The 18,329-nt window shown below is 34.5% G+C and overlaps 1 protein-coding gene across 1 annotated transcript in view; it reads right to left on the bottom strand.

Annotated features, from left to right (window-relative positions):
• Nucleotides 1–18,329, bottom strand: part of LOC145692258 (spliceosome associated factor 3, U4/U6 recycling protein-like) — a 114,223-nt gene that overhangs the window by 16,938 nt on the left and 78,956 nt on the right. Inside the window, exons 2-3 of the mRNA XM_081767555.1 lie at nt 9,775–9,901; nt 6,374–6,478 (exon numbers count right to left, since the gene is read on the bottom strand). Coding sequence (XP_081623681.1) covers nt 6,374–6,478; nt 9,775–9,901 — 232 coding nt within the window. The remainder of the gene's footprint in view (nt 1–6,373; nt 6,479–9,774; nt 9,902–18,329) is intronic.

Below are 18,329 nucleotides of genomic sequence, written 5' to 3' on the forward strand. Positions count from 1 at the left end.
CAATTTAACGGCATAATTTTTAACTTAAAAGCACTCTTCTGTGTCACGGTAAATCACATCAACATGCCGTTTCGTTTTTCTACATTTGTACACGACATGCTTACTCGCACATTACACATAATATATCGCGTCTTAATAATAACAAATATAAGCATCATCACTCGCTCAGATTTAAAGATTTGTATTATTCTTATTACCAATATATATATATATATATATATATATATATATATATATATATATATATATATATATATATATATATATATATATATATATATAAATCCTAAACTTAATTTTTAAATCGTACAAAGAAATTTATTTACTATTCTCACTTAATCTTGACATGTGACGCGTTTCAATACTCTTCTTAAACAAAAGGGAAGCGTAATACTTGTAATAGTGCAAACAAGTGAAAAGCGAAAAAGAAAAGGAAACTTACAATAATGTTAGTGGCTGACTAGATAGGAGGGTTAAGTGGGCCTTGCTATACACCCACACTACACTTACACTTTCTTTTACATTTCCACATACATACATCCCCTTCTTTTTTATACGCTTTCTTCTTTCATTTTATACTTTCCACTTACCCTTACTTTTTGCCCTGTTCATCTTGGCTTTTTGCCCTCTTTCCCTGTCTGAATTTCTTTCCCGATTTTGACCTTTCCCTGACTTTGACTCTTTTCCTGACTTGTGTCCATTTTTCCTGATTGTGTCCTGTATTTTATTCTACTTTGCTCTTGAATCCTAAATCCTCTGTTTGAGGTACACATTTGACAATTTAGCATTTATAGCACATATGTCTAGTGAGCTGGTGCACCTAACTATTTGACTGATAATAGTCATAAGACAAGACAAGACTAGATATGTGAATTTTCTTCACAAATCAATGCTTATAAACTACCAGCCGATATTGAATACATTTAAAAGTAAGTAATTTCCTTGTGCAAATGATATTGACATTAATAAATTGAAAGGACTAGATCGGGTATGGACTTTCGGGTTTCGGGTAGAACAACGATGAATTTCGGAAAAGTACTTATTGAGGCTTAACAACAATTGAAAACGTATTATTACGCAAAATTTGGTAGGTACCCCAATGGGGTTCGGGGGTACCATGGGGTACCTAATTTATGAATTTTTAAATATTTTGAAACATATGCCTAGGAAATGTTTCAAAGAACGTTACAAATACTAGATAATCGAAAACCACATCTCTCTACACCTCTTGGTTACCGAAATATGGGGAAATAAACAGTGATGCCATAGATGTGTGGGGTTTGCGTACTAGATAGAACAATTTCGAAAAACTAATTACTCATTCCTAATAACAATCTCAAAAGACGTTTAAATCCAAAACAAACACAATTGTGGAGTTTGGGGGGGACCATGGGGCCGCAACCCATCCATTTCTAAACATTAACAAAACACGTCTTAACACACTTTTAAAGAACATTACAAAGATGTGTTTTCCGATAATTCCAAGTCAGTAGGCTACACCTAACTGTTACCGAAGTATGGGGAAATAAAAAACCGGCACCATAGATTAGTGGGGTTCACGTGCTAAAAGTTACAGATTTGAAAAACTAATTATTGATGCCTAACAATAATACCAAGAATATTCATAATCCATAAAAAAAAACGGAACGACTTGGGCAATGGGGACCAGTTGTCGACAGGGACGAGATGGGTATCATTCGATTCGTATTAATGAGTAGATCAATATGGATATGCCATTTTCCCGAAAATTCAATTTTTATCCGGGAAAATAATAAAAATTCGGGATTTTGAGCAATGGGGACCAGTTATCGACAGGGACAAGATGGGTATCATTCGATTCGTATTAACCAGTAGATCAATAATTCGTATGCCATTTTCCCGAAAAATCAATTTTTACCAGGGAAAATAAAAATTCGGGATTTTGAGCAATGGGGACCAGTTGCCGACAAAGACGAGATGGGTATCATTCGATTCGTATTAACCAGTAGATCAATAATTCGTATACCATTTTCCCGAAAAAACAATTTTTATCCGGGAAAATAAAAATTCGGGAATTTGGGCAATGGGGACCAGTTGTCGACAGGGACGAGATGGGTATCATTCGATTCGTATTAACAAGTAGATCAATAATTCGTATGCCATTTTTCCGAAAATTCAATTTTTACCCGGGAAAATAATAAAAATTCTGGATTTCGGGCAATGGGGACCAGTTGTCGACAGGGACGAGATGGGTATCATTCGATTCGTATTAACAAGTAGATCAATAATTCGTATGCCATTTTCCCTAAAATTCAATTTTTACCGGAAAAATAATAAAAAATCGGGAATTTGGGCAATGGGGACCAGTTGTCGACAAAGATGAGATGGGTATCGTTCGATTCGTATTGATGAGTAGATCAATAATTCGTATGTCATTTTCCCGAAAATTTAATTTTTATCCGGGAAAATAATAAAAATTCGGGATTTTGAGCAATGGGGACAAGTTACCGACAAAGACGAGATGGATATCATTCGATTCGTATTAACCAGTAGATCAATAATTCGTATACCATTTTCCCGAAAAATCAATTTTTATCCGGGAAAATAATAAAAATTCGGGATTTTGAGCAATGGGGACCAGTTGTCGACAGGGACGAGATGGGTATCATTTGATTCGTATTAACATGTATATCAATAATTCGTATGCCATTTTCCCGAAAATTCTATTTTTACTGAGGGAAATAATAAAAATTCGGGAATTTTGGGCAATGGGGGGTAAAAATTGAATTTTCGGGAAAATGGCATACGAATTATTGATCTACATGTTAATACGAATCAAATGATACCCATCTCGTCCCTGTCGACAACTGGTCCCCATTGCTCAAAATCCCGAATTTTTATTATTTTCCCGGGTAAAAGTGGGATATTCGGGAAAATGGCATATCAATTGTTGATCTACTCGTTAATACGAATCGAATGATACCCATCTCGTCCCTGTCGACAATTGGTCCCTATTGCTCAAAATCCCGAATTTTTATTTCCCTGAGTAAAAATAGAATTTTCGGGAAAATGGCATACGAATTATTGATCTACTTGTTAATAGGAATCGAACGATACACATCTCGTCCCTGTCAACAACTGGTCCCCATTGCTCAAAATCCCGAATTTTTATTATTTTCCCGGGTAAAAATTGAATTTTCTGAAAAATGGCATACGAATTATTGATCTACATGTTAATACGAATCAAATGATACCCATCTCGTCCCTGTCGACAACTGGTCCCCATTGCTCAAAATCCCGAATTTTTATTAATTTCCCGGGTTAAAATGGGATTTTCGGGAAAATGGCATATCAATTGTTGATCTACTCGTTAATACGAATCGAATGATACCCATCTCGTCCCTGTCAACAACTGGTCCCCATTGCTCAAAATCCCGAATTTTTATTAATTTCCCGGGTAAAATTGGATTTTCGGGAAAATGGAATATCAATTATTCATCTACTCGTTAATACGAATCGAATGATACCCATCTCGTCCCTGTCGACAACTGGTCCCCATTGCCCAAGTCGTCCCAATATGTCCATTACATACTCCTGTTTGCCAATCAATTTGACTATTATCCAGCAACTATTTTGAACGAACTGAAAAGGTTCTTTATTTAAGCAAGCCAGAATACGTAACGCTGTGGATGAGTGGTTAGAATAGTGCATTCCTAATCTAGCAGCTTGAGTTCGAATCTGCTCCTAGACCTTCGTACTTTTTACTATGTTTCATTTACAAGGCTGAGCTACAGTTGGATGCTGCTAAATGAAAGATAATCTCCAATGGAGAAATTCAGTGATGATGCAATCCTGAGAATAATGGAAGAAAAATGGGTGGAGAAAACGAGTTGCAAAGTTAATTCTGTCAATGGTTCTATATTTGATATTTTCGGTTGATTTCTTGCACTTTTAAATTGTTGTTTATTGGCACTATATTCTCCCTCTTTCTGTTTGTATCTCAATGTGTAATTTTTTCCCAAAAAAATTATACAAATCAGGATCCCTTAGTTATATTTGCAACCTAACGGGAAATATGTTCATACGGATAAGTTCTCCAACTTGTTTGAGTGTTATTGAATTTTGCACTTTAACATATACAAATAAATTACTGCATACCAATATTTAGCATTTTTCAAAACTCATTTAACGAATAATGAAATCGGACAATTTCTTTCGAAGTACTATTAGGTATAAATCAGTGGCGCCGGAACCTAGGAGCTCAGGCCCTGTTAGACCCCCAAAATTTTCATTGGAGGTTGGGTTCTTCCATCCATATTTTTAATTCATTTGCAGTTAGGACCACTGTTAACAGTTTCAAAACTCAGCGCAAAACTTTGTGTTAGTTAAAAAAATAACCTACCATATATACGCATAATCTATTCGTATATTATTTGATACGCGGATATGTATAGTTATTTGAACTAAGTAAACTTGTTTATATAATCTCTCATTTGAGTTAATTACAGTATAAGATTAACTAAGTCCCTCGACTGTTATCTTCTCATCAGCGCCTCTGTTATCCGAATATTTTTCAAGTGGTTGTGTATAGTTTTACGTGGGTATCATACAAACAAGAAGTACTGTGAGTACAAGTATCCCTTTTGTGATTTCGTCAGTCAGCGTTTGGCTCCACTTTCGGCTAAAGGAGACGGTGATGATGAGTATGGAATGAAATGGTGGAATGAAGAAAGTGGGAGGAAACGGGAGAACCCCGAGAAAACCCACGAGCACGGTGTTTGTCCACCACAAAGTTCACTTGGCGGGGGCTGGGATCGAACCCGGGACCCCAAGCACCAGAGGTGAACGCTCTACCACTGAGCCACCGCGCCCCCTGAGAAAAAGAAGGATCAGCGTTAAAAATAAAAAGCTACAGGAAGCATTTGGTTACTCTTTCTTATGAGAAGATTTGTATTACTTGCAATACATGGTGGCGAGGTGAGCGAGATATCCTGCAAATATCAGAGAATTTGAAAATTCTAGAAAAGTTACGGAATTCTCAGAATTTCTGCTACTAGTGTGGGAGATTTCAAACTTCTGAAAGCATAGTGCTTTTGTGTAATAGCGTGGACATTTTTTATCATAATTTTTTCGTCATTGCATCCTTGCAGTATCAAACATGTTATTTCAAAAAGAATTTCTGCTACTCCTTTAACCTGTCATTTGGAACAGACAGTAGTTGACGGAAAAATAAAAACAAAAATTTATGTGGAAAGAAAGTTCTGTTAACATTTGATTCAACAGAGAAAGGGACGCAGATATTGTAAAATATTTTATAAGATATTATTGAGTATGTACTTTTCATAATAGTGAATATGTACTTTTTATACTAGTTGAGGTCATAATGAAAGGAAAATTGTTATATTTGAATGAACAGAGGAAGGACGTAAATATGGTAAAATATGGTAAAATCTTTTTCAATACGTTTTTTTATTATTATTTTACTCGAGATTTCTTCATAGTTTATTAAAATACTTACCAACATATCCTCATTTTATTGTCCTAACAAACCAATATATGTTGATAGTAAAGTAGTTTAGATTGATCAATCTCCTGGGCCTTCAGAATTTGATACCCCCCCCCGAAATCCTGGCTAAGCGAACCAATATATGTTCCAGTAAAATATTTTAGAATGATCGAGCCCCTTGTATGATGACAATATTTCATATCACGGACCCCCCCCCCTTCATGAAATCCTAGCTACGTGCCTGCATAAAATAATTCATAGTACAGTAGATTCAGAATATTTGTTATCAGAAATCAAACTTCTCGTCCCACATAGAGCAACCAGACCCCATAATAGCATATTCCATCTCTCGACGCAAAGGACTAATGCATTGGATGTATCGCCTGTCAGAAAAATGTGTTTATTGTATAATAAGATGTCAGAAAAGCACCCAGAGATAGACATTTTAGCTATAGACAGAATTTTACTCTAAATAAATTTATCTCTACTAATATCACTTATAACAATAACAATAACTTTTAAAGAATTTAAATCAACAACTTAACCATGTCGGTCCCGACGTCCCGTACAGAGGACATAAAATATGACAACATTATTATTTCTTTATAATTTGAAATCAGACTGGAAACATTGAAAACTGTTTACAGGGGATGATAATATATGGATCATTCCTTGTAAACAGTTTTCAATGTTGCCAGCCTGATTTTAAAGTTATAAAGAAATAATAATGTCGTCATAGCTTATGTATCCTGTGGGACGCCGGGACCGACATGGTTAAAAAAGCATAATACTAATAATAATAATAATAATAATAATAATAATAATAATAATAATAATAATAATAATAATAATAATAATAATAATAATAATAATAATAATAATACTTACACGGACAATCATAAACAGCCTGTTCAAACAATCCCATTACTTCTTCGTTGTCTTCTACAGATGCCGCTTCTTTTATTTCGTCCTGTAACCATTCAAGCCACAATCCTGTAAAATAATTGTACGTAATAAATATTTAACTATATTATTACTGAAGTCGGATCAATCTAGTTATATATTATACTTAAGATATGAAATATTCTTTACAGTAATCAGACCTCTAAAGGAAAATCCTTTGGACCTTTGGCTTATATATTAGTGTGAAAAAAGTAAAATTTAAACCGTCTCTTCTCCTCTTCCTCTACCAATTTTCAGCTACTGACAACACACTAACTGCGGTTTACTTTCATTGTACAGTCTGCAGCAAAAAACCTGCAATATGAGCAAGTAAGTTTATTGTGAAACTACGCCTAACAGCCCAGGGAATCAACATAACGTCTAAGTGGCTCGTATCACGCCAGGAGAAACCTCGGCGTCCTCCCCTGCACACTTATTTTGAAACAAAAGATTTTGGAGTTTCACAATAAACTCATGTTGCAGGTTTTTTTGCTGAGGACTGTACAGTTAACGACTAAAGTTTGTGGAGGTTTGAGTTATAAGAAGTAGAAACTCTAGCTCTATCGGTCAGCAAAATTGATTCAATGTATGCCTGATAGTTGGACAACCAACATGACAATACAGATGTGCCCCAAAACATGACATGTCAGATATTTCTCCATTTGAAGCAAGAAACAATGAATAACTAGTTCAGCATCATTTAGAGAACCACGAGATACATAGTAAAAATTTCATTCGCGTTAAATTCTAAGAGGTAGGAATTAATGCAAGGAAAAGGAAAATTAGAGATAGAGTGCAGAGACATCATGGAGATACAAAGAGTGGAAAGAGCGAAACAAGAGGAGAAAAGAAGAAAAGAGGAAAGAAAAATTCGGACGACATGGCTATAAATGACATTTTAATGCTCAAGGATAAAGAGTAGGTGATTTTCACCCTCCTAATATACCCTCTCTTGGACTTTTCTCTCTTTCTGGGACTAATCGCTTAATCGCTTTCAGCAGCAATCGCGAACATCATTTACAATGATTAATTCCTTCAAAAAATAACGAAAATCGAGGCTGGGAATCGAACTAAGAACCTTTAAAATCAAAGTCACACACGCTGTCCACTTAGATACACGGACTATAAGAGGTGTGTAGTTGAGTCAGCAATTAAATTTGAAACTGTAAGCAAGTAATCATCGGTTACATTTGAAATTCGAATTATTTAGGGCCTCTAGGCGTCTTAGGCTCAGCCTGTTCTGTGCAAACGGGAACTATGGAATCAACTTTTTTCTTTGTTATCTGTATGCGAACTCAGAATGTATGCTGACAGCAAAATTGGAACATCCCCTCAAGTGCAAATAAAGAGAGAGAGAGAGAGAAAAGATCTGGCAAAAATAGCGACATTATAAAGACGAATCTTAAAAGGACTTTCGAACAGTAGAAGAAAAATTGCGATAAGCGCCATAAACAAACTATATTTTCTAGAGGTCAACAAATTTTCGTTTACTTCCGTTCAAGAGAACAGGCTACGAGTAAGTATTTCCCAACTCTTTCCACGGTTCAACAAAAATCATTTGTAAACTGAATCCTAACCTATACAGAGTCCAATTACCAAAAACATTTAAAACAATTATCAAAGATATCTCTACGATAGCATCAAACCGTTTCTCAAGAATAAAGAAGACAAAACGGTGAGAGAAGAATGAACAGAATAAGAAAGTCTGTCTGGCTATCTAGACAATATAACCACAACATGGCGTCAGACACCATCAATTTCTCATTGACATAATTCTTCTATTATGATCAATTTGAATGTATTGAGACAGATACTTTGAACCTCCTAACTAGACATTCAATCTCTTTACAACAGAATAAAAGATTTTACCTGATAATGTTGATCTTAACTTTACTCTCAATCTCCAACATTTTATAACATGGTTCAACAATTTATAATATGGTTACAGGCTCTCTTAAAACCAAAACAAAATAACTTACAAGATCATTTCTATGAATTTCAATTTTATAGCGTTTTTCCTGGACTATCATAACCATCGATGTTTTAATCCTTTTACTTCTTATTGATATTGGCATTTTACTTTATTTCCAACGCAAACGCCTCATGCGTGACGCATAAACACAACAGCGATTTTCATCTTTTCCTTTATAGAATTATTCTAGTACTGACACAATATATTATTACGGCTATAAATGCAATTACTCTTCTTATTGATATATGCCAGATTAACAAAAGGACTTGCTTTCGAGAACTGTACATAGTATCAAAACGGAAATTTCACTGCCACTTGAGAGAACAATGTCAGAACAAGAAGCCGCAGTTGTAAAAACTATCGTTTCCCGAATTTTAGGGCTGACTAATTTACATTTATTGAACTAACATCACTGCTAACAAATCCTTTGATGGAAATAATACCAAGTGTTGATCCTGCCTTAGTAATTGGGACAAACTGTGCAACCACTTATTTCTTCATGACAAAACAATGTGGCCCACACTCGAGTGCTCCATTTTTCTATAATGCTGGTTTCGCCTGTTTTGGAACCGGTTCATGGGATACTAACCAATGATATCGGCGCCGTGGAGCTTCGTGCAGGACTCACTTCTCATCACATGTCCACACCCTGTCCAGAAATGGCTCCTTCCTCAGACAAGAGAGCAAACAAACATAGGTGTCTGCTCGTGTTGCCTTCTGGCCCGGAGTCAAATCATCTGGGAGCCATCGACCCAACTTGTAGTGCTTCCCAAGTTGATAGAGGGCTGCCGTGAATTGTAGTCCCAGCTTCTCACATACCTAGCCAGTGTTCGCCTCAATTGCTGCCTGCATATCTTCATTTTGTACATGTGTTGATCTTCCGGCACGTTGTGCGTCTCCGAGTGTTTCGTCACGTTCTTAAACTTATTAAACCACCGCTGCACTGTCCGCGTAGTCATGACATTCTAACCAAAGACCTTTCATATCTTCCGCCTCGCTGCAGTAGCATTTGGTTCCAGTTTGAACTCGTACATCATACACGACCTTATGACGCTTTGTGGAGGTCCTATCTCTGTCTTTACTCAAGTTGACGGTGTAACTGAACGGCCCCAACCAGATAGTATTTTTGATATACCCACACCAAGAACTGTCCTTCGCCTTATCTCCATTCGCATTCAACTCACGGTGTCAAGGCCAATTGAACACAGACCTCCACAAAAAGCGACGGAACTTTCTTGGTTACTTTTATAATTTCAAGTTGCTTTTCACAACTTCCTTTATAGTAAGTACAAAAGTTAGAAACAGTTTTATTTCAATTTTTGGTAACCACTATTCAAACCAAATAAAAGTTTAATTAGAAATCTTAATATATTACCTGGTGTTAAAGCAAATCTTTTGCTCATACGTTTCCTTGCTCTACGTAGCTCTTCCACGTTGCCCAGATTCTGAAGGACTTCGATAAGTTGAATGTGTACTTTGTAATTGCTTTCATCTTTCTCAATCTGGAATGTAAAATCACAATTATTAGGAGAGTGGCCATTAAAAAAGAATTTTCTCCCTCTATATATTTTCCTACCACTTTTCAAATTAATGTTTACGAAGCGAAATGGGTAGTGTACTGTCCAACTTAACAGCACGATAATCTGTAGATCCGAATGAGATTCCAGTCAAGTCGTGTATTTTGTCGCTACATCAATATTTTATAAGTTACAAAGTAGAGTTCTATGTATTTCTCGCCAACACATTCTGATTGGTTAAATATTAATTTACACTATTCTGATTGGTTTAAATGAAATGGTAGATGACTACTAATTTAATTTACAGTATAAGTAATAAAGCATTACACTTGAGATAAAATATTAGAATGAATTGTATATTTGAGTGGTAAATGTATTATGAACCCGAATGATAATTATTGAATTTGTAGGCTATGTATAGAAAAATGAAATATTGAGAAAATTGTTAATTAGTTTTTGATTAAATATAATGAAGATAGAAATGTTAAATAATATTCGGTTGACGTTAATAAAAAAGAATAGGTGATGATATGAGATGATGATAATAAGCATGAAATTAATTTCCTATTTGTCGACTATGCATAGAAAATATGACATATTGAGAAGAATTTTAAACATTCAAAACAACCTTTCTACACATGAGTTCGATATGAAAGAACCGAAAAAGGACTTCTTTACTATGTATATCTTAAATTATAATTAATATAGCAACGTTTCTGCAAAAGATTTTTTGACTTCTATTAAAACTTTTGACTTCGTTCTAAGAATTTCTGGAAAATTCGGTTTTAGGACATTAACTAAATGTCGGAAACGCTAAACTTTTAAAAAGAATGACTTGCTTTAAATAGACACTTTTCACCACCATTAAGGCAATAAGGGAATCCGACACAAAGCAATGGATGGAAATCATTCAGAGAAAAAATGGCGATAAAACACGATAGGATGCTTTAGAAAAATTCAGGCCATTTATAAGTTAATTGAGATACAGTTATTAACTACCTAAATTACATTTTCTTCCAGTGAAAGTAACTGATTTCTCAATGAAAGAGAAAACATAAGAGAAAGAAATGGTGTATAAATCACTTACATCTTTGGAACCTGTGTACTAGGACATCTATCAAATTAGTTATATTCAGCTGTAATTTTTATTACCGTATTGACTCAGTTCTACATATTTAAAAACGAATATATGATTATGTAACAGCATGAACGGTTGATTTTATATTCGTTCCCTTTGAAGAAAACTAGCAGGTAGTTGAGGGCTTAATAATCTGCGTGTGTATGTGTGTACGACCATCAGTCTTAACCTAAAAGTCTTTAACTTGAATATGTTGATCTTTTACCGAACTTTTCTTAGGTTAGAATGATCCGGAAAATGCATGTGATTAAACAATGATAATATGTATGAATCTACTTATACAGTAGTTTGGAAGTGATATTATTATGAAATAAAACAATAATCTATGTTGAATTGAGGAGATAACTACAGAATTATATTATTTGCTTGCAGGAAAGTGTCGTAGGTATTTTTATATCTCAGTTTTTGTTTTGTAATTATACTTTCAAGGTAATTATTGAATAATTTTAGAATAAATGAATGAATAGGCTGTGTTTTAGAAGAAGAATTGGCTTTGTTTAAGTTTAGAACGCTTTCTTTTATCATCGAGACTTTTGCAAATATGGAGTTTATAGTTAGATGTGGTTTTATAAGATATCGAACCAGAGGTTCCCTGTGTCGAAAACCCGTGTGTTAACAACGTAGCTGGGCAGAATTTAGCTGTAATTTCTGTTGACTTTGTAAAACCTTAGCACAGGTCCGAGTGGTATCCAAGGGCTCCGAATTCTCAGTAAATTGGGGGGGGGGGGCATTCAGATGCAGAAATCATATATGAGGATTTTAAGACAAATTGCATTCAAATTATGCCAAATATTGCATATTCTTAAACACACTAAGGGGGGCCACATCAGCTTTGGGTGGCCCGGGCCCTCTCGGTCCCCCCAAGATAGGCGCCCTTGGTGGTATTCCATTCTTTGGGTAAATCATTGTGAAATATCAGTATGGTCACGTGGTCAGTTACTGACCTATGGTGTGATTATGGGTTCAGGACATTGGTACGTTGATACGTACCTCTTAAACTTTGTAGGATCACTTTGCTTAAATTTGAGAATTATCAAAATGAAATTACATCATTGGTCTTGATTATTCCCGCCTAAAGGGTCAAAATGTAAACGTAAGAAGTAAGATGTTCTATGTAAGAAGGAAGGTGTTATTGACTTTGATGTGGTAGTGTACAGAGATTCATTTCCTTTTCAAAATTCGTGGGAGTTATCAAATAACACACTTCTAGACAACAGTTGGTTCTGCTTATTTCTTTCTAAGGTAAACATTTGACGGGGGTTATTGACCTCATTGAGAGGTAACTACAACATATAATTATATGGTTAATTCTAAGACTTAGGTACATCGGGAGAGGTACGTAGAACCATTCTTTAAATTTGGGAATTGTGATAAACAAAATTATAGTATGAAATTTGAATGTTCAATACCTGATTATTATGAAACAATACTTTCAATTTTAGTCAACTTTTAGTCTAAGATCTTTGGTGGTTGTTGATTTTTACATCGAGCTTTAGAAATTTGATAGGTAACCTTACTGAATCTTAGAGTTGTAGTTAAGGGTGATAGTCTAAATTCAATACATAATACCTGATATGCTACAACACTTTGAAATTTAGTCACAACTCATTATCTAAGGTGATGTAATCCAATCACTAGCAAAGTTTTTGTTGATGCAATTTGGATGGCTGATCACTATCTTTCATGTAATCTGATTGGTTGATGACTTTCAAATCTTTCCGATTTGGTTAATCACTATCTTTCATGCAATCTGATTGGCTGATGATGCAATCTGATTGCAAATCTTTGCTGCATTCAGTTTAGTTTTGTTTAACATTTATCGATTAGTGTTTAAAAATTTTGGTTTTAACATTATCGTTCAACATTTTTCACTCACTGATAAATATGATCAAAACCCTGTATTTGTTAATCGAATAGTTAAAAACATGATAAAGTTTGACGGTTAACCGTAAAAAGTGAAATTATTTTATTTGAAATTGGTATTATAAATATTTTTGTTTCATAATTTTGTTTGTAAGATTTTTGTTTCAAAATTTTGTATGATTTTTTTTCAAAATTGTTCGATTTTTTTAATTTTTTTTATTTTTTTCGTTTCAGAATTTTGTTTGTAACATTTTTGTTTCAAAATTTTGTTTCAAAAGTTTTTGTTTCAAAATTTTTGTTTGAAAATTTGGAAAATTTGTCGTTTCAAATTTTTTAAAAATTTTTGTTTGAAATTTTTAGTTTGAAAGATCTCTCGTTTCAAAATCGTTTGAAACTTTTTGTTTGAATTTTTTGCTTGAAATTTCTTCTTTGAAAATGTTTTTGTTTGAAATTTTTCTTTGAAATGTTTGCTTTAAAAAATTTTTTGAATATTTTTCGTTTGAAAGTTTTGTTTGATATTTTTGTTTGGAAATTGTTTATTTTAAATCTTGATTTGATTTTTTTAAGTTTGTGCACTCATTGGTAAAGAACCGGAACTGTTTAGAGCAAAAGCATCTTTCAACGCTGTTTATCATGATGCAATAGTACCGTCAGAAGATGGTAATGCAACGTCATCAGTTTTGCATCATATGTAAGTATCGTTCGAGATAGTATTAATGATAATGTCATCATGGCTACTTGTATGCAGCTTCTAAACAGACGTAATGTGATGAAATCATTTACCAAGATTACCGATTTACAACAGATATACCTTATAGAAACTTATTTAGCCAAATGATCTCTACAAAGTTTGAATTAAGAACCGTAGTGAAGCTTGAAAATGATAAGGATATTATTTTACCTGCAAGATATTTACCCATGGAAGTATCAAAACAAGAAGAACTATTGCAATTCTTAAACACTGGAACTGTATCTTTATGCTATAAAAGTCTCGCTGGACGGAGTCATAAATTTGAATTTAGTGTACAGCCTGATCTGTGAATTGGTTTAGTCAGCAAGAGCTCTATGATTTGTGATGAAATCATGAATTCAAACGTCAGCAAATTCCTCTTCAATGACTTCAGCCATAGATGTATGATTAAAACGTTAATCACACAATGCGATCTGTTAATTTGGTTTGGTTAGCATGACGTCAGCAATACCTCTATGACTTATTATTAAGTTATCAATGCAAACGTCAGCAAATTCCGTGTCAGCCTGTAAGCTATAACTCCTGAAATCATTCGAGCAAGTGCTTTCTAGGAGGAAACATGTGTACTTCTAACGATAAAGAATTCCTATTCGCAAGCTATTATCCGATAAATATATTTAAAACAAAACATGTGATGGTTGGTATCTGTGCTACAACTTTTGTACCTGTGATTCGATTGGGCAAAGCAGAACAATTTGGTGTACAACTGAACTTTAAAGAATGGCAGATATTATACACACGAATCGACAAAATGAATGATTATTTTCGTGATGAGCTAAATGTAACTATAGTCAAATCATTAGGCTCAAATCATGAAGTGGTGCTACTTACAATCCTCGTGGAGAAGATGGTGCTGTTACGTAAAAAAAAAGTACATTGCATATCCTTCGCAAGATGGTGTATCTAACGCAAACGGAATGGACCAAATTCATCAATGTATTCCAGTGTGTAAAATTTTCAGTGGAAGTGTGCAACGTAATCTACAATTAATGTTTATTATTTTTAGAATTGTTTCGAAAGATACGTTGAGATGTTCAGGATAAGAAAATTTTAGTCGTTAACCATATAATTATATACTGTAGTTAGCTCTCAATGTGGTCAATAACCTCCGTCAATTGTTTACCTTAGAAAGAAATAAGCAGAACCAACTGTTGTCTAGAAGTGTGTTATTTGATAACTCCCACGAATTTTGAAAAGGAAATGAATCCCTGTACATTACTTCGTCAAGGTCAATAACACCTTGCACGTGGTACATCGTATTAGAGGAAAGTGGGGGAATACCACGCAACGAGAGAATACCAAGCACCCTATTTTCTCAGTTCTAATGCTTCAAAACTGATTCAGATCAGTGCTACTATCTAGTTTAGACTATGAAAGACATATTGCATGAGCGAGGCGCCAGTTGCTGCTAGGAGTGGTTCATGGCATGGCGAAATGTTGTTTTGCTGTAATTTATTCTAATTTACTTCCTTTGCAGATTTAGAGGTATGTATTGAAATACTTAGTTGATTTTTATAATTTGTATGCAATGTTTTAGCGTAGTGTGTTAGTAGTAAGTTCATGCTAAATCTGTTTATATGAAACGACGTGAAACTTCTGAAGGTTCAATTTTTCTTTCTCGGCTTGGAATGGGGTAATTGCACGCATGTCATCTATTGTGCGTGGTATTGCCCCTTCACGAAGCAGTTATCAGAAAAGATTATGCTCCGTTTCTTTTCCTTTTTTATGTATATTGCAGATGCCATGACACTATATTAGGCAAACAGAGAAGTGCAGATGGACATTAGAACAATTACCAAACGCCATAGGAGCAATAAGTGGCGGAAGAAAAATTAGAGAGGTAGCAAATGATTTTGAGATACATGAGGCTACATTAAGAACAAAAGCGAAAGCTGGGACTGTCTGTTCTAAGAAAATGGGAAGGGAAGCTGTATTGAGCTCTACACAAAAAGCGGAACTTGCTGGTCACGCTTTACATTAGGCCTAGTTGTTTTACGGAATATCTCCAATTGAACTACGCACAATATCTTATGAATGCGCAGAAGCTAATAATATCAAACACAATTTGAATAAAGAAGGTCGACTTGCTGGGAGTGATTGGTTGGAATTGCTTTTAAAAAAAGGTTAAGGAAATCTGAAGCAATTAGTAAGACAGGGTTGACTAATTCAATGAAGAAAAGGTGAAAGGGTATTTTAAGAACCTGACAGAAGTTACCGAAAAATATCATTTCTGCACCAAAATGAACAAGCATCTTCGAGAAAATAGGGCTAAATCGAGAAGAACATCAACTACCCGGAACATCATCACAGCAGTTACCATTGCTTGTTCAACCGCCTTCTTTACAAAATGAGGCTGTGAAAGTCTCAGATTTCTCCTATCTCCAGGTCTGCCAAGTCAACTCCTCGAAATAACAAAAAAGCGTTCAGAAATCTTAACTTCTACTCCAATCAAATGAATATTGGAAGATGCTAAATTCAGAAAGAGCACTAAGCGAAGAAAGCACCAAGAAAGCAAAGTTGAGAAGAAAACTCGGAAATTCGACGTTGGTGGAAAACGTGAAGACAACCTGAGGAAACAAACTAGAAGTTGATCTAAACGCACAGTTAACAAACGACCTAAGTTTATGGAAAGAGATTCTGATGCATCACGTTAAGTAATTAGTGAGAACCAATACCCGATGTAATGCGTGTGATTACCCGATGAGGTGGGAAATACCACGCGTTTCTCGTTTTCCACAAACTTTATTTTTACAGAATCTATGAAAATCAAGGACCACTACAAACGACCGAATATGAAACTAGAATGATTAAGTTACAACATACATTTACCTCATGTTAATTTGTTTGTTTTGTAGCGAGATATTGGAAAATGTACCTTAAGTGCGTGGTATTCCCCCACTTTCCCCAACTTACGTTTATATTTTGACTTATAGGCGGGAATAATCAAGACCAATGATGTAATTTCATTTTGAGAATTCTCAAATTTAAGCAAAGTGATCCTACAAAGTTTAAGAGGTACGTATCAACGTACCAATGTCCTGAACCCATAATCACACCATAGGTCAATAACTGACCACGTGACCATACTAATATTTCACAATGATTTACCCAAAGAATGGGATACCACCCAATTTTTATATTCATATTCTAAGAACAATTACCAATTATTGATTTGACAATAAGAGATGTATCCCTCCTAAAATTTAAGATTGGTGCACGAATATACCAGTGTCTTATGAAAAAAGTAATAAATCCTGTTCTCATTTAATAATAAGGCCGTATCAAGGAAGATCAAATAGGTCAATAACCTTCGAAATTTCAATATTAGACCATAAGAGGGAGCAAAGTAGACACCAATATTTACAAGGGGTTCTAGAGGACGTTTACCAAATGTTGATATTTGGTAATTCTCAAATTTAAAAAAATGGTCCTACGCACCTAAACAAATTTTTAAAACGTGAGCATCAAAGTATAATGGAAATAAATCCCTGTACACATCCATATAACGTGTTAAATCCTTATCAAAGGTGTTCAATTCGGTCCAAAATTTACATTTTTGACAATTTTTACCCATGAAATGGAGCGAAATTTATAATGATATTTGTTAGGGTCCTGTACTATTATACCAAATTGGACAATTTCTAAACTTTAAGGGGTGGGCCAATGTACCCCTTCTAAATTTTCAATGTACCTATATCTTAAAAAAGAGAATAGACCTCTGTATACGTCCATATAACCATAGAAAGTAATAAAAACTTCATCAGAGGAAGTCAATAACCTCAGAAATTAGATGTTTAGGCAACGTTTTAACCCTAAAAGGGAACGAGGTGGTGCACCCAAATTTATAGTGGCATATATTAAGGTCCTATAATATTATACCGAATTTTTAAATTGGACAATTTCCAAAATTTAAGGGTGAGCCAAGGTACTCCTTCCAAATTTTCAATGAACCTATGACTTAAGAAAGAGAATAGACCCCTGTATAGTCTATATAACCATATAGGGCAATAAGACCTTATCAAAGGAATAAAGTGGTTCAATAACCGAACACGTGGTACAACGTATTGCTTACGTTTATATTTTGGCAATTTACTCAACCATGAAAGGAACGAGGTGGACTACTCAAATTTATTTTAATATAGATTAGACTCCTATACTATGATATCAAATGCTTAAATTGGAAAATTTCCAAAATTTAAGGGGTGGGCCAATGTACCCCTCCCAAATTTTAAGAAGGGGTGCACTAATGTACCTTCTTCTTATAATAGGGAATGAACTCCTATACATGCCCATATAATCATATAAGATAATAGAATCTCATCAAAGGGAATAAATCGGGTTAATAACCGAAAATGTGTTACAACGTATTGCTTACGTTTATATTTTGGTAATTTTTTACCCATGAAAGCAAACGAGGTGGACAAACCAAATTTATAAAAATACATATTAGGGTCCCATACTATTACAATAAATGTTTAAATTTAGCAATTTCCAAAATTTAAGGGGTGGGCCAAGGTACCTCTCCCAAATTTTTAAAGAGGTGCACCAAGGTACCCATGCCTTATGAAAGGAAATGGACCCTCTACACGCTCATATAACCATATAAGGTAATTAAAAAGCATCAGAGAATAAGTTTGGTCAAAATAAACCGAAATTTGAAT

The sequence above is a fragment of the Thermobia domestica genome, chromosome 8, assembly GCF_964235325.1.
Source record: "Thermobia domestica chromosome 8, izTheDome1.hap1.1, whole genome shotgun sequence".
Classification (NCBI taxonomy): domain Eukaryota; kingdom Metazoa; phylum Arthropoda; class Insecta; order Zygentoma; family Lepismatidae; genus Thermobia; species Thermobia domestica.